This window comes from Vigna angularis, chromosome 6, assembly GCF_016808095.1.
Source record: "Vigna angularis cultivar LongXiaoDou No.4 chromosome 6, ASM1680809v1, whole genome shotgun sequence".
NCBI classification, from domain to species: domain Eukaryota; kingdom Viridiplantae; phylum Streptophyta; class Magnoliopsida; order Fabales; family Fabaceae; genus Vigna; species Vigna angularis.
Genome location: NC_068975.1, coordinates 37154757 through 37180009, shown reverse-complemented (window position 1 = coordinate 37180009; position 25253 = coordinate 37154757). Strand labels below are relative to the sequence as shown.

The 25253-nt window shown below is 33.1% G+C and overlaps 4 protein-coding genes across 10 annotated transcripts; 1 reads left to right on the top strand and 3 right to left on the bottom strand.

Moving 5' to 3' along the window:
* Nucleotides 1-2526: 2526 nt before the first annotated feature.
* Nucleotides 2527-6057, bottom strand: LOC108341725 (WAT1-related protein At1g68170). The gene is made up of 7 exons (XM_017579369.2): nt 5723-6057; nt 5436-5498; nt 3979-4095; nt 3602-3857; nt 3354-3512; nt 3019-3170; nt 2527-2914 (listed from the first exon to the last, which is right to left on the bottom strand). Exons 1-7 carry the CDS (start codon nt 5914-5916, stop codon nt 2605-2607), a joined length of 1251 nt encoding a protein of 416 aa, XP_017434858.1. The 5' UTR covers nt 5917-6057; the 3' UTR covers nt 2527-2604.
* A 6021-nt stretch (nt 6058-12078) lies between these two features.
* Nucleotides 12079-16496, bottom strand: LOC108341832 (fructose-1,6-bisphosphatase, cytosolic). Of its 7 annotated transcripts, XM_052879364.1 has the most exons (14): nt 16175-16496; nt 15871-16001; nt 14798-15740; nt 14575-14622; nt 14199-14273; nt 14022-14083; nt 13862-13928; nt 13650-13763; nt 13386-13472; nt 13084-13154; nt 12907-12972; nt 12737-12823; nt 12531-12606; nt 12079-12243 (listed from the first exon to the last, which is right to left on the bottom strand). In XM_052879364.1, exons 3-14 carry the CDS (start codon nt 14954-14956, stop codon nt 12127-12129), a joined length of 1029 nt encoding a protein of 342 aa, XP_052735324.1. In that variant the 5' UTR covers nt 14957-15740; nt 15871-16001; nt 16175-16496; the 3' UTR covers nt 12079-12126. The 7 variants fall into 7 exon arrangements, with proteins under 7 accessions (XP_052735324.1, XP_052735322.1, XP_052735325.1 ...); XM_052879362.1 differs by having other exon boundaries at nt 15871-16496; XM_052879365.1 differs by having other exon boundaries at nt 12919-12972; nt 15871-16496.
* Nucleotides 16497-17155: 659 nt separating this feature from the next.
* On the bottom strand, nt 17156-18692 carry LOC108341833 (uncharacterized). Its single transcript, XM_017579486.2, has 2 exons — nt 18413-18692; nt 17156-17780 (listed from the first exon to the last, which is right to left on the bottom strand). Exon 2 carries the CDS (start codon nt 17726-17728, stop codon nt 17297-17299), a length of 432 nt encoding a protein of 143 aa, XP_017434975.1. The 5' UTR covers nt 17729-17780; nt 18413-18692; the 3' UTR covers nt 17156-17296.
* Nucleotides 18693-23051: 4359 nt separating this feature from the next.
* On the top strand, nt 23052-24103 carry LOC128197431 (uncharacterized). Its single transcript, XM_052879324.1, has 5 exons — nt 23052-23144; nt 23233-23369; nt 23443-23544; nt 23633-23698; nt 23789-24103. Exons 2-5 carry the CDS (start codon nt 23352-23354, stop codon nt 23888-23890), a joined length of 288 nt encoding a protein of 95 aa, XP_052735284.1. The 5' UTR covers nt 23052-23144; nt 23233-23351; the 3' UTR covers nt 23891-24103.
* The last annotated feature ends 1150 nt before the right edge of the window (nt 24104-25253 follow it).

Sequence of the window (25253 nt, the reverse complement as noted above, 5' to 3'; positions counted from 1 at the left end):
TTTTTAAGTGAGTCTTAATTGTTTAATTTTTCTATTAACACATGACGTGATTGCTGTTTAGTCTTATTATTTTGTTTACCTTCTCATTTAATATAAACATAATTTTAAAATTTTAATTAACTTAGTAGTTGTTTTTATAAATTTAAGTACTTCTAATTAATTTTTGAAATAAATATTTATTTATCTATTCTTCAACTTTTTTATCTTTTTCAATTTTGTTACAAATATTTAAATTTTTGTTTCATTAACATTGTAAATTAATTGTTGTCTTTGTCATCTTATCTTGTTTACTTATTTTTATGTATTATGTTTAAATAATATGTAGTGCTGTTAAATTGATTAAAATCTGCGAATCAATTTGACCTATCATGATAGGTTTTAATTGATTAAGTTAATTTTTTTCCAATTTAAACATATAAAAATTGAATTATTAAGTAATATAGTATAAAGTTTTGTGATCAATATAAAACATATTATATAATTGTTATAACAAAAAAAATATTAGGTACAATCAGGGATTAAAAATGTTCTCTCTATTTTTTATTGGCTATTTTAAGAATATTTTTTTCCTTTATTATTTCAATTAAACCTATATGTGATTAACAACAAACAAGTAGTTATTATGAAAATTTTGTGGCATAATTATCCAATTGTTACACATTTTCAACGTTAAATCTAATAAAAAGTCTTAAAAAGAAAAAAAATTATTCAAATCTCATCTTTATCAAATTTGAATATCATAATAGATATAAATATTTTTTTATTTTTCCATTATAGAATTTTACACTTTTTTATTTTTATTACTTTACTTTATTCTAATGAAAATCTACTATTATTTTCTTTTTTTTTTATTACAAATAGAAACTTTTAAAAAATATAAGAATTTCAAATAGAAAGACTATTGCTTTTGAAAAAAAAAAATAAAAAACCCCTTATCGGCTTAAAGATTGATAAGAATTGAACCTAACATCACATTCTATTACCACTTATAACATCATTGTTATACAACATGTTTTCAATAAAAGTCTTATAATATCTCTACATTATTTTACCTCACATTCTTAACACAATAAAATAAATAAATAAGATAACAATTACATCACACTTATAAAAAAAATTTAAATTACAAAAGCTTAATTGAATTTTGAATACTTAGTGAACAAAAAGAAATAAAAAATCAATAAAAATATTTAAATTTACGATAAACTTACAATTTAATTAAGTTATTTTAATTATATTTTATAATTAAATTAATAAATTAAATTATAAATATTAAAATAAAATCATTAATATATAATTATCAAGATAAACAAGAATATTATCTTTGAATTTCATGCCTTATAATAACATAAAAACGTTGCAACCCCTTCATCATCGTATTGTTTTTGGTTGGACCGCGTTTTAATGCATACACCCACGCATTCAGTGCATACTCTAGACATTCTTTTCATTTATTTTGGATGCACTGTTTGTTTTTTATATCATGAGTTTCTTATATTTACACCTCGTTTCTTCTTATTTTATTTTTTGTTTTTTCTCACTCCACTCCACATGTTACTTAAAATGTTATTCTATTTTGTTCATATTTCCGATTAAACTCCATATTTTACACACGTTCACCATTTTTTAAAATATTAAAAAAATAAAAACATCAAATATAAATTAAATCATGAAAAAATATTTTTATTTTATTTTTTATGTGATCACTCGCATATTTTTTAAATAATTTAACAAAATAATAAATTTTTTAAAAAGTTTCCAAAATTAAAAAATCAAATCAATATTACTTTGTTGTTTCTACAAAATAGAATTAGCTTATATGTTGAGTTAAATTAAGGTAGATTAGTTAAAAATAAATATTAAGAATGATAATAATGTAAGGACTCAAGTATATTTTAATTATTTCCCTCGTAAAAGTACTCTTGTTTTTATTTATATCCATGCTTGTACTAAACTATTTTACAATTGTAAATATTAATTCAATAATATTTAAAAAAAAGTAAGAATCATAAGCAAAACTGGAATATTATATTATAATGTAATACACATCCTAAAAACTATTTGATTGAATGAAGTTGCTATTTGTAATTTTTAGAATGTAATACATGTTTTGAATGAAATAAAATATATATACATACATACATACATATATATATATATATATATATATATATATATATATATATATATATATATATATATATACTCAATGTTACATAAAAAAGAATAAACTTTGTGAATATTAAATAAGTAAAAAAAAACATGTTTAAAAAGTAAAAGACTGCGTAAAAATTGTACAATTAAGGTTAGAATAAGAGAAAATATATATTAGCCATTCTTAAATAAACTTTGACCATTAATAAGTTGAAATAGTTGAAAGAGAAAGTAAGAAATATGATAATCTCTTATAAATATATAGATTGGAACACTTAATTATTAATAACCTAGATGTACTTATATTCATAAGATTAGCCTCTGATATGTTTCAGAACTACTAAAAATGATATTAGCAAGTTGATTTGGGTTAGAAATATACTTTTCATGGATGAATCTATTTCTATTCCTTAGTACAATAAAAAAACATAAGCATACATTAGATATTTATTAAGTACAGAAAACAGTATTAGAATTTTCCTCATCTCTTCCCTGGTTACTCTGACTTGGTACATCTAAATTCTGCTCTAGCTTTCGATCTTCGCGGTAATCCCCAATTACTTTTTCATCATTTTTATGTCTTTTCTTTTGGTTGCTTTTATCTTCTACTTCATCCCTAACTACTACTTCCACCCTATCAGACTCATCCTCATGGCTGTTATCTGCTGCTGGCACCAATTGATTATTTTTCTTCATCTCTTTACTTTTACCCCATAAAACCATGTATAAGCCACACACAATCAGCACAGCTCCAATAATGCTGAAACAAATTTATATAAAAATAAATAAATAAATTCATTTCAGAAACATTCAACATCATTGCATATTAAAATGCTAAACCTTAATAATTGTAAAGGTACATACCATCCAAGGTGTAGCTTCTCCTTCAACATGGTAGAACCAGCCAAGGCGACTATTACAAGCATCAGAGGGTTAAAAACAGAGGCAAATAATGGGCCTCTCATGCGGATGCACCATGAAATCACAACCACCATAATCCCAGAAACCACAATACCCTACAACACCATTTAGATAACAACATTTTGCATTTAGTCATAGAAAAATACAACAATAATCACATTTCTTAAACTATTTACAAACATTTCAATAGACATGCTTTCTACCTTTATTTGAATACCAAAAACAGCTACCCAGAAAAAGCAATAAATAGACTTTTGGAATTATACAACTATTAATACCGCATATGCTGCAGTCCAAAGCCTAATATTCCAACCCAACCTCCACTGATTCCAGTCCCTCTCAACGAAAAGTGCAAACATAATGGACACTAATGCTCCCCACAGTGACATCAACGCTGTGCTAGAGTAGGGATGAGGATATCTTTCACTCATTTTCGCCTGACCAAAATTAAATTTTAAGAGCTATAAGTGTATGAAAAAATGCACCAAAGAAAATCTGAATTAAACAAGAAAAAAAGTTTATTTACCTGAATGATGAGCCAGAACGCATAACTGACTCCACTAGCCAGAGCGCACAAAGCACCCATGACGGTCTTGGCACCGCCGCCGGTAGCCTGCACCTGTGGGTGTGCGCCATTCTCAGGCAAAAGGTTAAAGTGAAACGTCCCTATCTCAATATCTTTACCTTTAACGAATGTAAGAACCATTGCTCCACCAATTCCAATTAATGTACCCATTATTTTGGCCTTTCCGAATGTTGTTCTCAAATTCAATCTTTCCAAACTGAAAATAATTAAATTAAATTAATTTAAAAGTAAATTTAAAAAAGTTTAAAATAATAATAATAATAATAATAATAATAATAATAATAATAATATTAATATGAGGGATATACTGAGTTTACCCAAAGCAAACGGCCATGATAAAGGTTATGCCTGGTACAAGATTAGCCATTGCAGATGCAAATGTTGCAGATGTTAAGGACAGAGCTCGCAAGTAGAAATTCTGAGCTAAAGATCCCCTGCATATTGACCAGTTCGTTTAAAATATTATAGAAAAAATTATTCCATTGCTAAATTTTATGTGTATCTTTATACCAAATTTTTAGTAAGAAATTCCGTCTTTTGTTTTTATATTACTACTGCAATTTGTATTTTATTTTATAATAAAAGAAAAACAACAAAACCTGTTTTTGTCACGACAAAAGATAGTGTGAGACTTGTGAGAAAGTAAAAGTAAAAAGAAAAATCTTAGGAAAAAATTCTTTTTTTTAAACTTAATTTAAGAGGAACATAAATTTATTTGCCTATATTAATATGATCTTGAATAATTAGTTTATAACTTCAACAGATTAAATTATAGATAACTTGTTTTAATTAGATTGTATATTTTCTATAAGTTTGTAATTTATCTTTTATTCTTTTTTATCTTTGTTTTTTTACACTTACTTCTCAATATTGATATATAAGATTAGATGACTAAATATAAAATTTATAAAAAAAAGTGCAATATTATTAAAGATTTAATATAAGAAAGACACACATTTTTAAGATTTAATTGATTGAATAATTAAAATTGGTTAAGTGAGATATTATTATATAAAAATAAATAAAACAACAAATAAAAATATAATAAATAAAAATCTTAAAAATAAATAAACATATTATATATGTATTCTAAAATTTATTTGATTTGATTAAAAGTTTATCATAAGAAAAAGTAAAGATAAAAAACTTAATATTATTAAAATTTTAATAATATTATTAAAGATAGAAAGACATATTTAGACTAATAGCGTAACTCATACACTCAATTGACGAATATACACATCCTATGCAATTCATATAATTAATTTACGTGTATTTGGAGAATATCAAATAAAAGACATTTCATCATCTCTACTACTTTATGTTCTCACATCATGCTATTTTTAATCAAGAAAGACTATTATTTAATTACAATCATTTAAATTAAATCTTTTTAAATGTCAAGTGTTTGAATTATAATTTTGAGAAAAATATTGTCAAATAGAGATAAAAAAATGATTTTAATAATTGAGTCAGTATTTACTAGTAATAAATATTTCACTTAAAGGAGTAGTATATTCATAATTTGTAATAAATAAGTTCCTGAAAACTTGCCAGGTGAGGGGGAAACAGCTGGTAAAAAATAGTTCCATGTGTAAATATTGCTATGTATTCATGGTGCGAACACAGTCTACAAACTCATAACCATTTTACATAATATGTATTTGGCTCAAAATCGAAGTTGGTTAACATTCTTAATCTAGAGAAGAGTACCAAGAATAGATAGCTAAGGAACAAGAAAATCGCATCTGAACAGTTAAACGACAACATATACCCAAATAAGCCGCAAAGAAATGACTGAAACAGTATGGTCCAATTCATCTTTGTTCTCTTCTTCCTGCCAATCAAACAAAAGAACCATGTCACCTTGTTTTGTGTTTCTCTTCGTTAACTTTTGTTTTGTGTTTCCTAATTTATTAAAGTGAGTCTGTAACAAACAAGACCATCAAACATGAAACAACACAATCAAACGTGAAAGAAAGAAATAAACTACATAATCAAACGTGAAAGAAAGAAATAAACTACATAGGAATTTAAACGTGTGAAAAACAGAAATGGTACCTTTCAAGAATGAGAGCAAGTGGAGCAATGAAAGCGGTGGCAAACAGAAAACGGTAGGCAACAATGACTTTCAAGTTCATGCCATCGTTGACGGCAAGCTTGTAGAAGATATTAACTCCGGCAAATGCTACTTGCACAACCAGCATTAGCAGGGTGGGTTTCATGGCCTGCACCACATTACACACATTCTTCATGGTTCTGTTTTATAATGACAATTTCAAAAAATGCAAATTACTATATATAATATGAATAGAAGTGAATCTGAGTGGGTAGATGGGTTGTTAAACACTTGAAATTGAAAAGTAGTAGAGAGTGTAATAGAGAAGAGTTGAGAAGTTAATTGAGAGTTTTATAGTTAGGGAAATGGTGTTGTGAGGTAGGGTTTTATTAGGGGGCAGATTCCAAAGTTGAAAGAGCCCTTCTTTGTTTCTTTCACATGTCATTTTCTCAGTTGTTAGTGTCAAAATACCACACACTTTTTGCTCTAGCCTGACACGTGTCAAACCTCTTTTCCTAGGTTAATCTCCAGATTCTTCAACCTCCTCCCGTTATCACCTGTGAACAACTTGTCTTTTTCTACTTTAAACTTATTAAATAACTTATGGTTTTTTCTTTCTTCTACCTTTTCTTACATTACCTTTTTAACAATATTCTTTCTTAAATATTTATAATCAAAACCTATGTTGGTTTAGTGGATTGAAAGAATGAAAAAAAAGTGAGAATAACATTATTTGTACTAAAAAATGAAATAAGTAAAAATCAAATTTATTTATTTATTTTATTAAAATATTATTATAAATATTAATAAAATATTACTCACATAAAAAATTATAATTTAATGCAATCAGTTATATAAAATGGATTCATGCATTGTAGAGATGTAATTAAATTTTTTAATCAGGTTATAGTTAAATTTCTCCTACTTTTTTTACAAAAAATCTAAGAGTCTTCGTTTTTTTTAAAGTTTAGTCTAATTTTTCATTTGTAATGTTTTTTAGTGTGGTTTTGGTTTATGTTTGACGATAAACTTTAACTAATTTTTATGCTTATAGAAAAAGTTAGTTTGAATTCATATTACTTTGTAAACAAACTTTAATAGCTTGTAACTTTTTGTACATAGTTATTATTAAATTATTTTACAGTTTTATATTTATATTCTCTTTTATAATATTTATTAAATTTGTGTAGTATATTTTTGGCTTAATTAAGTTTTGAGTTATTAATAAACTTGAATATTTTCAATTGAATGTCTATTAATTTTTTTATGTCCATTGAGTATTAAAAATTTTATATTTTTAAATTAAATTTATTTTATTTAATTTTTCATTAATTAGGTGTTATGGTTATTAGTTATTTTATTGTTTTATATTTATATGTTGAGAAATGTAAGGTTATATTATTAATATAAAACAATATTAAAGAAATAAAAGTTATTTGTAATTTTACAATGTAATATTGTCAGAACCATTAAAAACGCACCCAAACCCCTCTGAACGGATGTCAGGTGTCAAGCTGAGGAGAGTCAGAAATCAGATAGTGGAATGCAGGTGTCAGCAGAGGAGCGGACGTTCGGTTTTAACAAAACTGATTTTTCTGAAATTCGCGTCACACTCTCTGCATGCATCTTCTTCTCCAAACTCTAAACTTCTCAAATTCTCCTCCTTCTCTCTAAAAGCTCTCCCTTCTCTCTACCAAAACTCACCCTTTCTCTACTCCGATCTCCATTCAGGCACCGTAGAAGCACTTTCGGCGTCCCAAGCTTCATTTTGAACCGAACAGTTTCGAGTTCTGAAACTAGTAAGTTTCCTTGTCGTTAGACGTTCGTTTTCTGGTACATGCAAACCAAATTCTGGTTGCATGCTGTCATCTGATCTGAGCTATTATTAATTTTCTGTTGTTTGGTTTAGTTTGAAGAGTTGTTGAGCGTTGAGAGTAGAAAAATCTGTAGTCAGACGAACCAAACTCTGTCTTTAGGACGTTCGTTCACGCTCAGAAGTAAGGGAAGCTTATTTAATTTAATCTGTATGTTTACTGTGCTGTATGAACGTTCGTTGATTTGATGACTGGAAATGAAATATGGTTGTGCTATGTTCTGATGTACGAAATATATGAAATTGATATGATATAGATGTATGAACTTATGTAGTTAAATGTTGAGAAATTGAATTGAGATAAATGATTCCTAAGTGTGAAATTCCCCTATGAAAGTGTACGTTCGTTACTGAATGGTCTTTGACCGTTCGGTTTTCTAAGTGAACTTGGTTAGAATTGGATTCTTTCATTTGGGAAGAATCCTAGTTGAGGACGAGCGTCTTCGTGTTGTAATACTATGCTTTGGCGTTCGGCCAAGTATAATTGCGTCTTGGGGTATTCCGTGATAAGCTTAAGTATATATATCTCTATACGTATTTGTATATTTTAGTTATTCTTAAACACTACTCCAATATTATTTTAGTATATTCATCAAACCTCTTCTCTTAAAATTTAGTAGCACTAGGTCTTATACTAAGTGTTCGTTCTAAGCAAGTGTTTGGTCTTACACCAGACACTCGTTCTAACTTCTTAAGCTAAACTTCATAATAAGAGCGTTCATTCAAGCCCACTAGGGTTCGCTCAATATAGTGTTCAGTCTTTGACTGTCATTCAGATTTCTTGATACTAAACTCAATTAAGCTAAGTTTTCATAAGCGTTCGGTTTCTTCATGGGAATTATCCTAAGTCTTCTTCTTGGAAAGTCTCGAAGTGTCTGTATTCATTGGTTACAACATAGAGCCATAGTACTAGGCATGGTCATTTCGATGTTCGGTTGAAGTCCTCAAAAGTCAGTTCATCTAATTGACTCACTTTTAAATAACGCTCGTTCCATTCGTTTATTGTGATAATTGATTTTACTCGGTTTCTTTCTCAACCCGACAATACCTTTTACTCTAAATCCCTTATGTAACTAAAGACCTCTTAGTCTTGCTCCAAGTATTCGCTCTCGTTCTAAATCAGTGTTGAACGTTCGGTATTAAGTACCCTTACGGATCGTTGCGAAAAATGTTTAAGTGAGATGAATAATAATGAAAGATACGAGAATATGAGATGGATGAAATGTTGTGAATTATGGACGAGCGTTCTAGGGAGGAACGACTCATAAATGAATATTGGAATTTGTAATGTATGAATGTGGTCATGCTAAGCTAGCGGTTCATCCTGATGTTCCGTGAGTACTCGTCCTCACGTAGAGGAGGGTAGGTCATGTGTGGGAACGGCAGGAGGTCCTAGTCCTTAGGGGTACTTTGAACATATAGGACTAACCTCGGGTGGCAGCTATTGAGGGCATCCCAGTTACTACATCACCCGGGTGCACGAACGTCGTAGCTACACAGATTTCATACAGTCCGGACAGTCAGTCTAGTATTAGGCCTTATTTGAAATGTATGATGAAGTATATATTATGTGTTTGAATGTGAGAATTGTATGTTTATACTTGAATTAAATTATATAAGCTTACCCTGTGTTTTCTTGCGTTGTCTGGTGTTGTACGTCCGTTTTTGTCATTGCAATGATTATCCTTGTGGATGTGAGCAGGAGGAGACGAGCTGCTGGAAGAGGCGTTGGAAGAAGAAAATTTGGTAGAGGTAGAAGTGAAGACCGAACAATAGGACGTTCGACCAGTAGTCTAGTATTGTAAGGTGGTCGTTCGATCACCTCCCCTTTTGTTTCAGTTTTGATCGTTCGGTATAAGTTTTGTAAACTGTTCGGTTAAACTTTCTTAACCTGTTTAGTTAATTTAGTAACCCTTTTATGTAAAGCCGTTCGGCCATGAGCGTTCGCTCTACTTTAGTGTAAGACTGATCTGTATATTATTAAATGTGATTATTCTATTATATGGTTTAGACTGTATTTTTGCGATGTTACAAATATTTTTTATATTAATAATAAAAAATTGAATATAAACATTTTGTATTTCTATTATAGTAATAAAAGTAGAATATTCATTCTTTGAATCTCTTGAGACATAATTATATGCAATATTTTCCTCAAAAGAAATGCTTGTATAATTATTATTTTCTTTCTTATTTGGTATAGAAGGAAAAAAAACTCATGCCTGCAAGAGAAGCACTTAATTTATCTTTATAACACAGTCAAAAGAGAACCCATTTCCATAAAATACTATAATTTTTTAAATAATAATACTTCAACTATCCAAAATTATAAAAAAAACATAATTTTTTTTGCAACTATGATACTATATTAGCAATTCATTACCCATATAAAATAATAATGACGATAAGGAAAAAATAAATAAGATATTTTTTTTCAATTATCGCTCTCCAAATTGTCAATGATATATTGTATAAATGATAATGAAGATAAAAATATAAAACATAAAAACAAAAATTACTACTGAAATTATGTGATATATACACTTAAACTTTGTACTAACTATCAAAATTTCGTAATTGATATTAAGTTAAGTTTGTTGGAACTCCTCTAGTTTTATCCATTTTGTTAAAATCAGATATTTAATTATAATATTTTAAAATACTGTGACTTGAATATAAAATATTTTAAAATAAATAGATGAACTAGATCAATATATAAAATCAAACTAGGGATAGACCATTAAAAATGAATTATATAAGAAGCAAATACCAATTTGAATCTTAGGAGTAGATTTGATTAACATGAATGAAGACACAATAGAAGAGAAAGATGGAGACGAAAAATGCAGAAAAAGTGTAGTGGGGTCTGATAATTCCATTAATTGGTGAAAAATGAAAAAGGGTCATAGGTTTATGTTGATGGAAGCTTACTCATAAAAGGCATTAGCATGTTGTAAAAACCAAACTAAAATTGGAAAGTTTGGTTTTCTCACTTATTTCATGTCTGTCTTAATTATGTTTTTAGACAGCGCCCACCATTGCCTTCTCCTTTTGAGATTGCGTCTAACTTACCTATTCATGTATACACAATTATTACTATAGATATTAAATGTCGACAAAATCTAAATTTTATTTCCACATAATATCTCAGGTTACTTAATTTCAAAATGAGAAATTAAACAATACTTTTTCATGTAATTATATATTAATAAACTTAAACTCAACATATTTGATTAATCTGAGATCAATTCAATGTGCTTGTTGAATATAATTAAAGTTTTATTTGATCTAGATTGCATTACTATATAAGATACTATAAGGTCAAAATAATTTAATAGTAGTAATAGTATATATATATATATATATATATATATATCCAAAACAAAGAAATATAAAGCATCATTACTTGAGTGTTTAATTTTTCACTCAAGTAATAAACCTCTTTAATCAAGTTATAAATTGAAGTTTAAATGAGAGAGATATAAATCAATTATCTTTGATATAAAACTCTTAATGTCCAAAAATAATAGTTGGTCAAGTAATGAAGAAGAGTAAGATTTTTAAGTTGATTATGAAAGTGTGTTACTTATTAATGAATTCATGTAGTTTAAGTGATGATATATAGTATAAGCAAGGAGAATCAATGTTAATTTTCTTTCCACATAATTTACTTGACTAAATTTTATTTTATTTTCATATAATTGACTAAACTTTGATTGACATGCGATTTATTTGACTTTCTTATGAGAAGATTAAATAATTTTAACCATGAAAGATTGGGATATAACCTTTCTCACAAAAGCATTTTCATATAGTTGATCATCTATATATATGATCTTTCCAACACTTAATTTTTTCGTCAAATCTTTGTTTACCAACGATGATGCAAATTAGATTGAATTTATTTGGTTCCAATTGTTAAAATTAAAAAAAAAAAAATTATCTAATCCAAATGAATCCAAAATCAGGGATCTCCAGAAATATTGAGATGGACTTTTTTTTATGCTGTGATGCATCATGTCAGACTTTTCCCTTTTTTTTTCACAAAAATTAATGACTTTAGAGATTTTTTCCTCTAACTAGCATAGATTTCTATAATAGCTCTTCATGAAGCATACTCTCATCTCCATTTATCATAATAGTAAAATTTATTTTGGAGAGGTCAGAATTTGATTCTTGAAAACTTCTCACATTATTTTTTCCTTTTAGAACATTTTGTTCTTATTAATTAAGAGAAGGTCAAAATTTAGTTTTCAGAACCGTGTGTTCTGTTCTGTCCGGAAAATTTTCATAGACAAGTGCAATAGTTGGGAATAAAAATCTAGTTTTACAGGTTAAGTCACTTTATCTTTACAACTTAATGAGGTTTTTAATTAAAAGGAAAAAAAGAAACTTTTAACCCATTTGTTTCCTTTTAAATTTTTTTATTAAACAAAAGGTTAAATGTTGTGATATCCAATGAACTTTCAAGAGCCCAAGAACAAATATATGTTAACACATGAAAGAAAAGATTCAAAGATTGAAAGACAATATTCATGCACCATCTGCTTTGGATGATGCATAAAGCTCTTTGATTTGCTCAATGTCATCGTAACTGCCTAGGAATATTGGTGATCGTTCATGTAATTCTCTTGGAACCAAGTCAAGAGCCTGCAATTTGCCAATCCATTCATAAATAAGGAATGTATACACATATAATGCTTCAAAACCTCCTAGAATTTATTGTAGTTGCTTAAACATTGATACGTAAAAGAATTCAAAAAAGGATCCATCAGAAGTGACATCAAATTATGATCCACATGTTAAGTTCAAGAAGCAAAAATGCATGTACTGCCGTCTAAGTTATTTAGTTTTTTACTATTGGATATTAACATTGCATTGGAGCTAGAGTGTTTGCAATAATAAACTATGAGGTGAAAGGAAAATGAGAGGCATACCCGTCGTTTTCCTGTGAAAGCCTGACCTCCTGCTTGCTCCATCAAATATGACATTGGAAATACTTCATAAAGAATCCTGATTTAACAGTGAAATCCCATAAATAAGTCATGTAACTCAGAAAACACGTCTTGATTTGGAAAATTGAATATGCAAAAGTGTAGGTGAGAGATGGTTTTCCTAGAAGCTAATTCAAAGTACATCATACCGTAGCTTTCCATGTGGACTCTTTATATCAGCAGGGTACATGAAGATACCACCATAAAGCAATGTTCGATGGATGTCAGCAACCATACTGTGTTGCTCATCATTGTTAGAATTGAAATGAAGACATATAAAAGAAGGCCAAGATACTACAAGAAGTTCAGAATCAAATACCTTCCTATGTACCTTAGAGACTTTGGTGGTGAACCATCTTGAGGAAACTTGCACTTTTGTACATATCTGGAACAGAAAGTGTCAAGAATTTTGTCATTTATGAAAGGAATTATTAATAAATTAAATCAGTTATTTCAGGTTCAATTAGATTTCAAATAATAGGTCTCCATAACTTACTTAGTGGTTGGTTCATCCCAGTTTTTGGCATTTCCTTCATTCACGGAATAAATATTTCCTTTCCTTGGTATCTATGCAAGTGACACAGTAATTAAACAAAATTGAAAGCTCGCTTTAACAGTCTAACGTTTGATACACAAAAAATTATGTGCAATGTGTGCAGAGCAAGGATGAATTGGACTCTGGAGTCACATGTACACATCTTGATACTACTACGCCTTATTACATAGAAGAAAATTTAGAATTTCCTGCTAAAAATTCTAATAACTTGATATACCAATTTCACGGCCAATTGCATATACCTTGATGTTGGGGTGAGTTAATATGAACTCCCCAAGAGAAGGATCGAGTGTAAAACCATTCACTCCATTTCCTGTGCTAAGCACGAACTGCAATTCCATAGTTATTTTATTCAATTAGCATCATATATTCGTGACTAGAAAAATAGGGAACTTCTAATTATGTTGGTATAAGAAAAACAGGACAACCTTGAAATTCGTTGTGAAAAGGAAATATTTTTTTTAATAGTTATACAAGTCGTGTTTCACAGATTTTGTCTGTTTTACCGTGCAAGAGCTTCCATACATGCAATAACCTGCTGCTAGCATTTGGTTTCCAGGTTGCATTGCATCTTCAAGACTTACTTTAGCCTCATTCTTTACCATGTAAATTCCAAAGATCTATGTGCAACAGAAAAAATGCTGGCAGTTATTATAATGTTTTCTGTTTTTAAATGCAGCAATTTTGTTTGGCAATTGAAGTTAAAAAAAATTCATACAGTTCCAATAGAAACTCCGCAGTCAATGTTTGAGGATCCATCCAAAGGATCAAACACAACAATGTATCTACAAAATCAAAAGGAACTTTGATCAGATAATGTATTTTATCAAAACCACTAAAAGATGGAGTATTAGTTGGTTCTAGAGCTTTGAACTGACTTGCCACGGTGTGATTGTGGCACAAATATGGCCTCTCCAACTTCTTCAGAAACAAGAACGGACTGTCAAGACAACAGATTGGATTTTTACGAGAAAATATGCCCAAAGGCTGCACGGAGTCAAACTTAAATTTAAAGAAAAGGAGAATGAAAAAACAAGAACTATAAACACACTTACTGTGCGTCCACTGCTAATTAAGGCTTTCACAAATACTTCATTTGAAAGTACATCCAATTTCTTTTGCTCCTCCCCCTACAAAAAGGCATACTTACTCCTAATATGATAAAACACCAAAGCATAATAGTGTAATTAAGAAAATATATCATTACTTTGTGTTTGGATCATCCCAAAAACTAAAGGATTGTAACTATAATTATGTACAGTATTTTAATATCATTAGTTAATTCGTGAGATCCTTAACTTAGGAAAATTTGCTAAACTTTGATATGGTATCTAAAATTTGGATTTGGACTCAAAAGCTAGTTGTCCCTATTCATACACACTAGCGATTTATGTCAATGGTTATTTCGAAAATGAGAAATATAGAACTCACTTGAACATTGGTCTCTCCAGCAAGTCCTATGAGTTTAGCCAACCCAGCCTGCCAGAAAAAGTGCCCAACAAAATATGTAAAGATAAATGCTCCAAAAAGAAAATGTCAAATCATGAGAACATAAAGTTGGACGGGGGAAAACTATGTTTTTTTTTTCCGGTAAAAATAACAGTTTCCCCAGTGTCCAAGAAAATTATGTGTATGGTTGGAGGAAAAAAAACACCTTGCCAACAGCAGAACAAACAAATTTGCAACCAAGAACAATGGTATTGAGAAGGATGGTGAAATCACCACGTGATTCGGGATACTTAGACTGTTCATTCAGAACAAAGCGTGTGATAGTCATCAAATCAGTTCTGTTAGTGTCAGCTTGGTGATCCATCCTTCTTCCCTTCTCTCTTTCTCAATGTTCTGTGTGAATACCAGCAGCAATACACGCAAATTCAACTAAAGAAAGGTACCTCTTTTTAAGAAAAGAAGTTCTTGGAATGAATGAAAGATGATTAGAGTATCCTACTTATACCAATATTTAGGGATTAAAGATTTTTACTAATGGAGAGAATTGGGGCATGAGAAAGTTATGTCAACGAGATGATAGGAATGACACATGGGTATGATGCTGTATCACGAACTATTCTCATACCTTTGAGTGAGAAGGGAAGGAAAGAAGAAAATGGAGGGAAAGGATGAGATTACACGCAAATCATAGACAGCTTGTTTAGAATAAATGGTTTTATATTGAATTTTTATGTAGATACAGGAAAGATTTTTTTATTATCAATTAATTTAAAAATTGTTATCAAGGATAATCTAACTATATATGACATTTTTTATTAGACAAACGTCTGAAAATATTACAGTGTAACCATCCACTCAAAAAGAAACTATAGATATTCAAAATAGTAAGTAATTGATATTCTGGTATCTTTCCTTTAGAGTCTTGAGACATGAAAGATAAAGAAAAGAAAAAGAAACAATATAAGCATGTAAGCTTTTCATTTATTTCACGTTATTATTTTTTATATAATACTGAAGAAAACAAGTGCAACTTCCATTGATCTTGCAATTCCAGTCCATTTATAAATATCGTAAGTACTATATTTCCCACTCAATCTTTATTAGGATAAGGATGACAACATCCTCGCCTTGTCTGACTCATCCCCTTTCTACGAAAATCCAAAGAAAGATGAAAGTGATAAGAAATAAGCAAATCTCTTGAGCAAATGCTAGACGAAAATATACATCAACTTTGAAAAGAAGTGAAAAAAAGTACACTTTTTCATCAGGACTGAGTACCATTAAGGTTCGGTTGATGGATCGAACTCGAACAGCATCATGGTACTAAGGCAGGGTCCATCTTTTGTTCCTCGTGAACCTTTTTCTGGAATATCGAAAGGCAGGGAGCATATACGCACTAAACTCTATCCCTGTTTAAATATATGCCACAGGCGTATACGAATAGATTTCATTTAAGTTTAACCATATGGTGTATGAACGATTGATCACACAAACTCAAAATAAAAGCATTCTTTTATAGTATTGCAAACATAAAACCAATTAGGCATATAACTAATAAACAGAAACTGACTCAAAAATCCACCTGGGAGAAAATATCCTTAAACTTATCGTCCTTCTAAACCGAGGCACCTAATTCTTGGCCACAGCATGAAAAACGAAGAAAAGGAATATCAAACCCAGCAGAACCTACAGAGTTCCAATACCATCCGCCAATTGCATAAAAAGTCTGGCTTCAAGAACCTAACGGAGAAACATATTACATACTCAACTTATAAATCCATTCATTAAACTAGATATATCTATCAAAAACCCAAAAGCATGAAATATCAAATAATTCAACCAAACTTGACTGAAATATGAAACATGATCGGATGCATGCAGAACTTGATAACCGTTCAGTTCAACTTGACCCAACTTAGAAGCACTTCCGATGAACGATAGCTGGCCCCGATTCATCATATTCACCCTTAGAGATCCGCATCTATATACAGTAGAAAAAAGTAAAAATCCAATGACTTCCATAAACTAATCAGTTTTATTCGTAATAATTACACAAGGGGAGGGGTTAGGGGTTCTGTTGAATTGAGAAAAGAATCAGTACAAACCTGTTGGAAGGTGCTAAGCGATGCCAAGATAGAACCACAAATCCAGACACTATACTTTCTCAAGGGAGGTGCAACCACCTTGATTTTTATGCTGCTTGGTGCTAGAGCACTGATTTCCTTGCTCATACGATCAGCAATTCCGGGAAACATAGTAGACCCTCCACTAAGCACAATGTTTCCATACACCCTTCTTTATCCCATCCGGTGAGTGATTTGCCAAGTATAGAGTTGAACATACACGGCTCCAAGTTAATGTGTGCTCTTATTTTTATAAAGAGATATCTTTCTTACTTGTACACGTTTGCATTACCTTAAAATATATATTTATGTTGATAGGTTTTGAAAAACAAAAATCATTTGCGAGCTTAGTATAGTGATGGAATATCAAGTTGGTCTGGATAAACTCATCAGGAAGTCTTTCCTTGCAAAGGCAAAAACATGAAAAAAGATACAACATAAGCAATTAGTACCAAATCTTTTAGAAGAGAGTGAAGTATCGCAATCAGTCAAATATGTTGACATTGCAATTAGAACTGGACAACTAAAACTACATAACACATCAATTACTTGAAACATCCAGATAAGACGTGGATGTTACTTTAATCATCACCATATGCTCTAAAACTATAACGTTCTTGATATGGGCCATTGAACCAGAGGTCAGCTTCAAACCACTTTGGGTACCGGACCAAGTCTCCAGCCAAAAATTGCATGAAACGCTTGCTTCCTTGAGGCACAACTCTCACTTCCCCTTCTTCAATGTACACCAGTTGGTCTACCTGCCAGTCCCAGGGAAGCTTGCTTTTCCCAGTCTTCCACACTGACCATTTTGATACTCCAAGCTCAGTTAGTCTCTCAGGAGACACTTTTCTTTCCACTTTCACATTGTACAATTCCTCCAAGGATTTCTCTATCTTCACCGCTTTTATGCAATGACTTCCTTTAGAAAAATTCCCCGACTTTCCAAATCCCCTGGAACCATTGTTCACAGGACAATAGCTGATGACCGATGTTGTCAACAAGCTTGCCATGCCAGGTCAACAGTTCACACTCAGTCTGTTTCACTTTTAAAATAGCACAAACCTGCAAGGACGATTTTAATAAGTTCATAGACTTCCAATGTTCATGTTATAAGCATTGAACAACTCCACAAGGAACCAAAATTCCCACGAGTAATGTTTGTTAAATTTTAATTGCAAGGGAGGGGGGAGGGGACTGACGATGATATAGCCTTCTGTTGTTGATTCTACAGTAGCAAGGCAGCCCACTCTCTTTCCATCTTTATGTGGGTTTGTTTGTTTTACTTAGCTGTTATTTTGTGTCCGTTTCCATCATAGATGAGAAGTGAATGGCATATACAATAACAAGGGGAGAGATAACCTGAGTGAAGGATCAGGCTTACCATACCCAACACCAACGAATGAAAGGACCAGAAAAATGAACATAAGTTCAGAAAATTATCAAATTGCATTCACTCACAGATGGAGACACCATTCATTAAAAGCACATCACAAATCTTCATATTCCAAAAAACAAGAATCAATTAAAATGTAAAAACACCAGCTTTCTAATTAGGGTTTCCTCACAAGGCCCTATTCAACAACACAGGATAAATGATTTTCGTATTTGATAAGCGCCGATGCTGAGTTGACATGAAAACAAACTAAGGAAAAATGCAAAACGAATCAAAAGATGATTAAAGTCTGAGACTTTACCAGTTCAAAACAATCGCAGGATTGAGGATGCAGAAGGGAATAACCGTTAAACAATAAACCCTCACTGGGAGCAGCAGAGAGAGGTTTATCCTCAAAGTTGAAACCTTCAATTACAGATATTTCTGAAAATATGAAAAAAAATTAAAATAAAGAGGGAAATGAAAATAAAAGGAGATACAAATCATAAGTTTTTCCTCTGAAATAATTATTCCCCAATTGAACAAAAACGATCTCTTTTACTCCCACAAACCCTAATACAAACCCCAATCTTTTTTTTCGAGTCTAATTTCGATTTGTGAATAGCAGATAAAGTAATGCACTTAATTTAATTTCTTTTGTTCACTTTATCTTTAATTAAATTTGATTTCTTTTTTTTTTCACTCCAATCTTTTAATACAAAATATCTTTCACACAGGTTTTTAATGTTGCACGTTTTTAATGTCACAGTCCGATTAATCAATAAGCATGACAGGTAAGGTCATCTTAAACATCGTTTGTCTAATTTAATGGTAAACTCTATTTGTGATGCGTGTTTCTGTTTCTGGCTCTCCTTGCAAGTCTCAAAGCAGGCTCAAGGAAAATGATGTTCGTGATGGAGGGCGCGAGTCGCAACGACGTTGTGATGACGAATTTCTGGGGTTCTTGCACTTGGATTCTGTTTTGAATGCAGATTACGTTTGCATTTTTTGTATTTCCTTTTGCAGGTTGAAGGTGCGACGAAGGCGGTCGCAGCGGCGTCGTGCTCGTGGTGGATGGTGATCTTGCGACGGTGGCGGTTCGGCAGTGGCGGCTAGGGTTTCTCTTTAAAGGGAAATTAGGAATTTTTGGAGGTAGGAAATGATGTTGACGTGTCAGAAGTGGTGATGTGGCAGGCTAACGTGTCAAGGCGATGATTGGTTGGAAGAATAAATTTTGTCACGTCAAAAACTCTTAATTTTAAAAAAAAAATCCACATAATAAAACACGTGCACCAGGTCATCACATTTTAACGTCATTTATGAAAACTTAACGGACATGGCTTAATTGGCTTAATTTTTTAAATATTTAGATCCAATTAAGACATTTTACAAGTATATGGACCCAATTTTGACAATTGAAAAAACGAGACCCACTTGAAATTCTCCAACAAATATGAGGATGATTCCATGGTTTAATCCTAAAAAAAATGTCACTTTGAAAATGATAGATTAGAGTATGAATATCTGGTCTCGTATATTTTGTGGTTTATTTGTAAGAATTTAATTTTTAAATTTTGTTAATTTATGCATTGCATCACTCTTAAAATGAAATGACTTGGTCACGTGAGTTCATTTTTGGAGAATTTTATTTTTCAATATCTATTAAAAGATGATGGATTGATCTATGTATTATGTTACTTTAGACAAGACTTATTGAGTTATGAATGTGAACTATGTAATTGTAGCACTACATTTAATTATGTTTGTTTATTTAGGAAGATTTAATCTCTAACATTTGGTAAAAAATGGTGTATTGTTCTATGTGTGAGTGTTCTAAAAAAAAGTAACTAAGTCATGAATGCATGTCAGATGAAGCATATTGTTCAGTTATGTGGAATTTAATAATGGTACATTAAAAATTGATGTACTGACATATAAAGATTGACTACGTATCAGATCTCATTCAGTATGATGTTCAATAATAATGCATTTCATCATTTCATCACTCATATAAATGGGATGTATGCTTTATATCACTTCATCATATATATCATATACAAAAATGATTCTTTGACACGGTTAAACCAAATAACATTCATTTGACACGCGGTGGGCCCCGAAAACTGTCAACATCATGAAGGATAGCTTGGTCATTTGACATTATGGGCTGGTGCTGAGTTGGCAGGTAAAAAAGTTAAATGAAACGTTGCGTTTCACTGTGTGGCTTAGGATCTGTGTGTGGGATTTCAAATTTCGAAACGCTCGAGTTAACTTGCTGGCTTAGGATCGTGTGTGGGATTTCAAATTTCGAAATTTCGAGCTAGGGTTAGGATTGAGAGAGAACGAGAGATAACGAGAGAACCAGAGATATCGAGGGAGAAAACACAAACCTAACACCATTGCTGCCACCGGAGGCTGGACGTGATAGGAAAAGTTTGTACCAGCGAAGGTGTAGCCGAAGGCAAAGTTCGTACCGGACGTGATCGATGTGGAGCGCGGAAGGTTTGTCCCCTTTCTTATTTCTCCCCTTTGTACCGTTTGAATAATGTTTCGACTGGTCCGGACGGACCCTGCAAAAACACACGAGCTTACAGTTGAAGGCGGACGGGCGGACGACCTATTGTGAGTGCGGACGGATGACCGATGGCGGGTGAACGGACACTCGAGGACGAGCCGGGCGAACGACGAAGACGCACTGCCGGGCGGTTGAGAAGACGGGCGACTGATGGTGTATGTTGGAGCCGGACGTTCGCTCCCTGCTTCAAGCGGGACGGACGTCCTCCCCTCCTGACGGATGATCCCTGGCATTCAGCTCCAAACTGGACGGGCGTACCTCTTCTCCTTAGCGCTGCTTCACCCTCCCAATGGGGAGGGGCCGGGTACCTGCTAAAGGCACTCCGACGCTCAAGTCAGTAATATGACAGGGCATTGAATAATGCATGCATGAGTTGCGTTCTAAGCAATCTGGTCTGAAATCATACCTGAGACCTTTATTTATACTGATCGTAATGGGCTTTTACCTTTTGGGGGCCTTCAAACGGCCCAATAACACCTTAATCTTTATTAAGAACTTGATGTGTCATTAGCGCTTAACCATGTAATCAGCGAAGTACATAGGCTGGGAATGAGGGTCGGTCAGGGATGTTCCCTGGGCGGGCGTCCGGCTCTTGGGCGGACCTCAATTCCATGGGCGGACGTCCAATCCTTAGGCGAACGTCCAGCTATTGGGCGAACGTCCTCCTATGGGCGGACGTCCTACTCTGGGCGGATGTCCTCTCTTTGGGAGGCGGACGTGCTACTTCTTGGGCGGACGTTCGGCTATTGGGCGAACGTCCAGCACTTGGGCGGACGTTCCACAATTGGGCGGATGCCCCATACTGGGCGGACGCTTCATACTGGCGGGCGTTCCACATTGGGCGGACGTCCGGCACTTGGGCGAGCGTCCACTTCATGGGCGGACGTCCTATTTGGGCGAACGTCCAGCACTTGGGCGGACGTTCCACATTTGGGCGGATGCCCCATACTGGGCGGACGCTTCATACTGGCGGGCGTTCCACATTGGGCGGACGTCCAGCACTTGGGCGAGCGTCCACTTCATGGGCGGACGTCCTACTTGGGCGAACGTCCAGCACTCGGACGGACGTTCCATATTGGGCGGGTGCCCCAGCTCTTGGGCGAGCGTCCCCGGGCGAGCGTCCACTCCATGGGCGAACGTCCGTCCAGCACTCGGGCGGACGTTCCTTATGCCGGGAGGGCCTGTCGGTACAAATAATATAAAGTATGATACTGTTGTTCCTTTGTTCTTTTCTCAGAATTTGTCTATCTTTGTTTTTATTTTTGGTATTTTATCGGAAACCCTAGACTAAAGGGGGAAATGTCGTGAGAGATAAAATTCTGGATTGGGCAAACCTGTAGGATTATTTACTGTCGTTAGTGTTTTTGGGCTTGGTTTGCTTATTTGCAAAAGGGAATATTGCAATAAATGGATAAAGTGTGAGATGATTACAAGAAATGGAAAAAGGGTAGTGTCGATGGAGAGCTACAGAGTGAAAAAGTTCCACGAAATCAGAGGGAATAGTGATTGGAATAGTTTGCAAAATGGCAACTACCCAGCACGGTTATTCTGCTCAGCAGCAGCACGAAATGCAACGCAAACGTTTCTAACTGTCTTCGCGCCAATGCTGGAGCTACTTCCCATGAACTGATTGAAATGATTCCCCTTTTTGTTATAGTCCGAAAACTCCCTGTCCATGCTGCATTGGCTCCTTCTGTGTTCCTTCATTATTATCTGTTTGATGATATTTTTTTTGAGTTAGAAAAAGGGAAATATTGTCATGAGAGTTGAACATCAGTTTAAGGTGTCCTGAATTTTTCATACATTTGCTTGTGGCACCATTTTATTTTTAATTTATGTATTGTATATGTTATTTACCTGCATCCACTGTTTTTTACTGAGTGATAAATTTTCTTTGGAATCCATCACATATATTTTATTTATATCACTACTAGGTTGCCCTTTATTGGTCAGTTGTATTAGCATTTTGCATTGTGCCCTGTTTGCCCCTAGATATATTGCGTGATTATGTTGTTTGTGGTTTGTATATGGTGTTTGGCCACTGTTATTTATAACTCCTTGGATTTTATGTAGAGAATAGTTTCATCTAATTTATGAATTTAAATATAGGTTATTCTTTCATAGAGCTAAGTGGTTGATTAACACCAAAAGTTTGTTTCTCCAATTTTTCTGTTTCTAGTGTCCTTGTGGAATCAGCTCTTACGAAATTAATTGTTTTGCATGTATTACCCTATGACAATTGATGCAGGAGTTAGATTTTACAAATGTTCGTGAACTTGAAGATTGCATGATTACCGTATGACAAATGTATGTATTCCCTTCCACAGAGTATTTAATGCTTTCCTACTATCCACACAATCATTATTACCACTATTTTATTTTTTATGTTGTCTTTTGAGAGACATAGCTAAAGCTAGTTTTGATCGTGACTTCACTTCCAATGCATGGTTATGGGCTGAAAAATTCATTGACATCCACGGTAAAAACCTAATTGGGAGTTGATGTTCATAGATTTTTTGTAATTTGCTATTTTAGGAAGATTATCGAAATAGTTATTTCATTTGCAGGATTGTTGATTAAACATGAGGTTGAGCATATCTCAACCCTTGATTCATTGAGAGGAACTTGTAAGTTATCGTTGTTGCGATGTATTGTTAAAGCTTGTGAACATAACGGATTGGGTGACATGAAAATAACAATTCGGGTAGGTTGATGTATATTTACTTTGACGACCAGCTTCAAATATAATTCTGATAAATGAACCTCTTTCTTAACAGGATCCAACAGGGACTGTAAAAGCAAGTGTTCACCACAAGGCCATTGATCATCCTGAAATAGGCATACACTTAAAAGTTGGAAGTGTGATAATCCTACAAGATGTAAGTATATTTCATTTTCATTAACACTTAGCTATTGACCTTATATTCCCACATAAAAATATGGATTCCGCCAATAATATTTCTACAGGTTTCAATTTTTTCACCAATACGTGAAACATACTATCTTAACATAACTCTGAGGAATATTGTCAAGGTAAAGATTTTGGTGAACAATTTTCTATTGTACTATTATATATGTTGTAAACTTTTCTAGGACTTTAAATGATACTCTCGGATTGTGCAGGTTTTTGGAAGTGATATTGGGGGCCCAACTGATGACCTAGTACGTCTATCAATACCAACAAGCCTCCAACACGCTCCGTTGATGACATTCTATCGAAATTGATTCCACCTCTTCACAAACCTCAAGGCACTGGATGAAAGAAGAACAATATAAATGGCCTATGTTAAAACTTTCATAATTTCCTTGCCTGTATTTCAGATTTATCGTTGTTGTTTGTTGTCGAATATTGTGCGTGGTCACATGGATGTGTTATTTAGAAAAATTTGTGAACTACTTAACTTATGTTGATCAATTTGTTGTTGCATTAAGTGCTTATGTAATGTTCGTTATGTTATAAGTTTTATATGAAGTTCATTTCGTGAAAATTAAAAGTGTTTAACTTTATGGACAACTTTATTCGGTTATTTATTGAATTGGTTTTCTACAACAATACAAGTGGTTATTTATGCAATTTGGTTTTGTACACCACCACGAGCGTCCTATTTTATAAACGACCGTCCAATTTTCTGGAGGAGCGTCCAATTTTATGTACGATCTTCTGGACGAGCGTCCTTCTGGATGAGCGTCTGGACGAGCGTCCACATGTGGACGACCGTCCTTCTGGATGAGCGTCTGGACGAGCGTCCATCTGGTCCAGCGTCTGCACGACCTATAAACGACCGTCCATGTGCCAGCGACTGACGTATGGACGAGCGTCCACTAGCTTATCGAGCGTGGACTTGATCTTCTGTACACGACCGTCCTCTTGTGCGTGCAGGGGGCGACGAGCGTCAGCTTGCTATGAAATGTTCGTGCGCTCGCTATGTGACGACCGTCCTGGGCGACAGGGTGATGTGCGAAAACGCTGGACGCTCGGTCAGCTGTCCAGAACGAACGCTGGGTCACGTGTAGAGAGCGCTCGTTCACTAAATGCATAGGCGCTGATTTGGTTACAATAAATGGGCGAAAACGCTGGACGCTCGGTCAGCTGTACAGAACGAACGCTCGGTCACGTGTAGAGAGCGCTCGTTCACTAAATGCATAGGCGCTGATTTGGTTACAATAAATGGTTATGTTGTTAGACCTTTGTGGTTATTTCTGAATTTTATTTTGTACAACAATATTACTGGTTAACTGGATATATGGACATCTTTGATGCAGTAACTGGATATATGGACAACTTTATTCGGTTATTTACTGAACGACCGCGATATTCCAACAACACATTTTTAACACTCTTTTAACACTATTTCATGGATAACTGTAATATTTGAAACGTACAATGTATCATTTTGTTGTGTATGTTGTGTAACTGAATCTCTATTAATGGTGTGTTATAATGAATTTAATTATGTCATACAAAATGGTGCGTAAAAGTCAGTTTTTTTTCCAATGGTGACCTGTGTTCACCTGACTGAGTACCTGTGTTGGACTTTCTGTACAAATTCCCATTTTCTCTCGGGTAATCGTTTACAGGGGTCCTGTA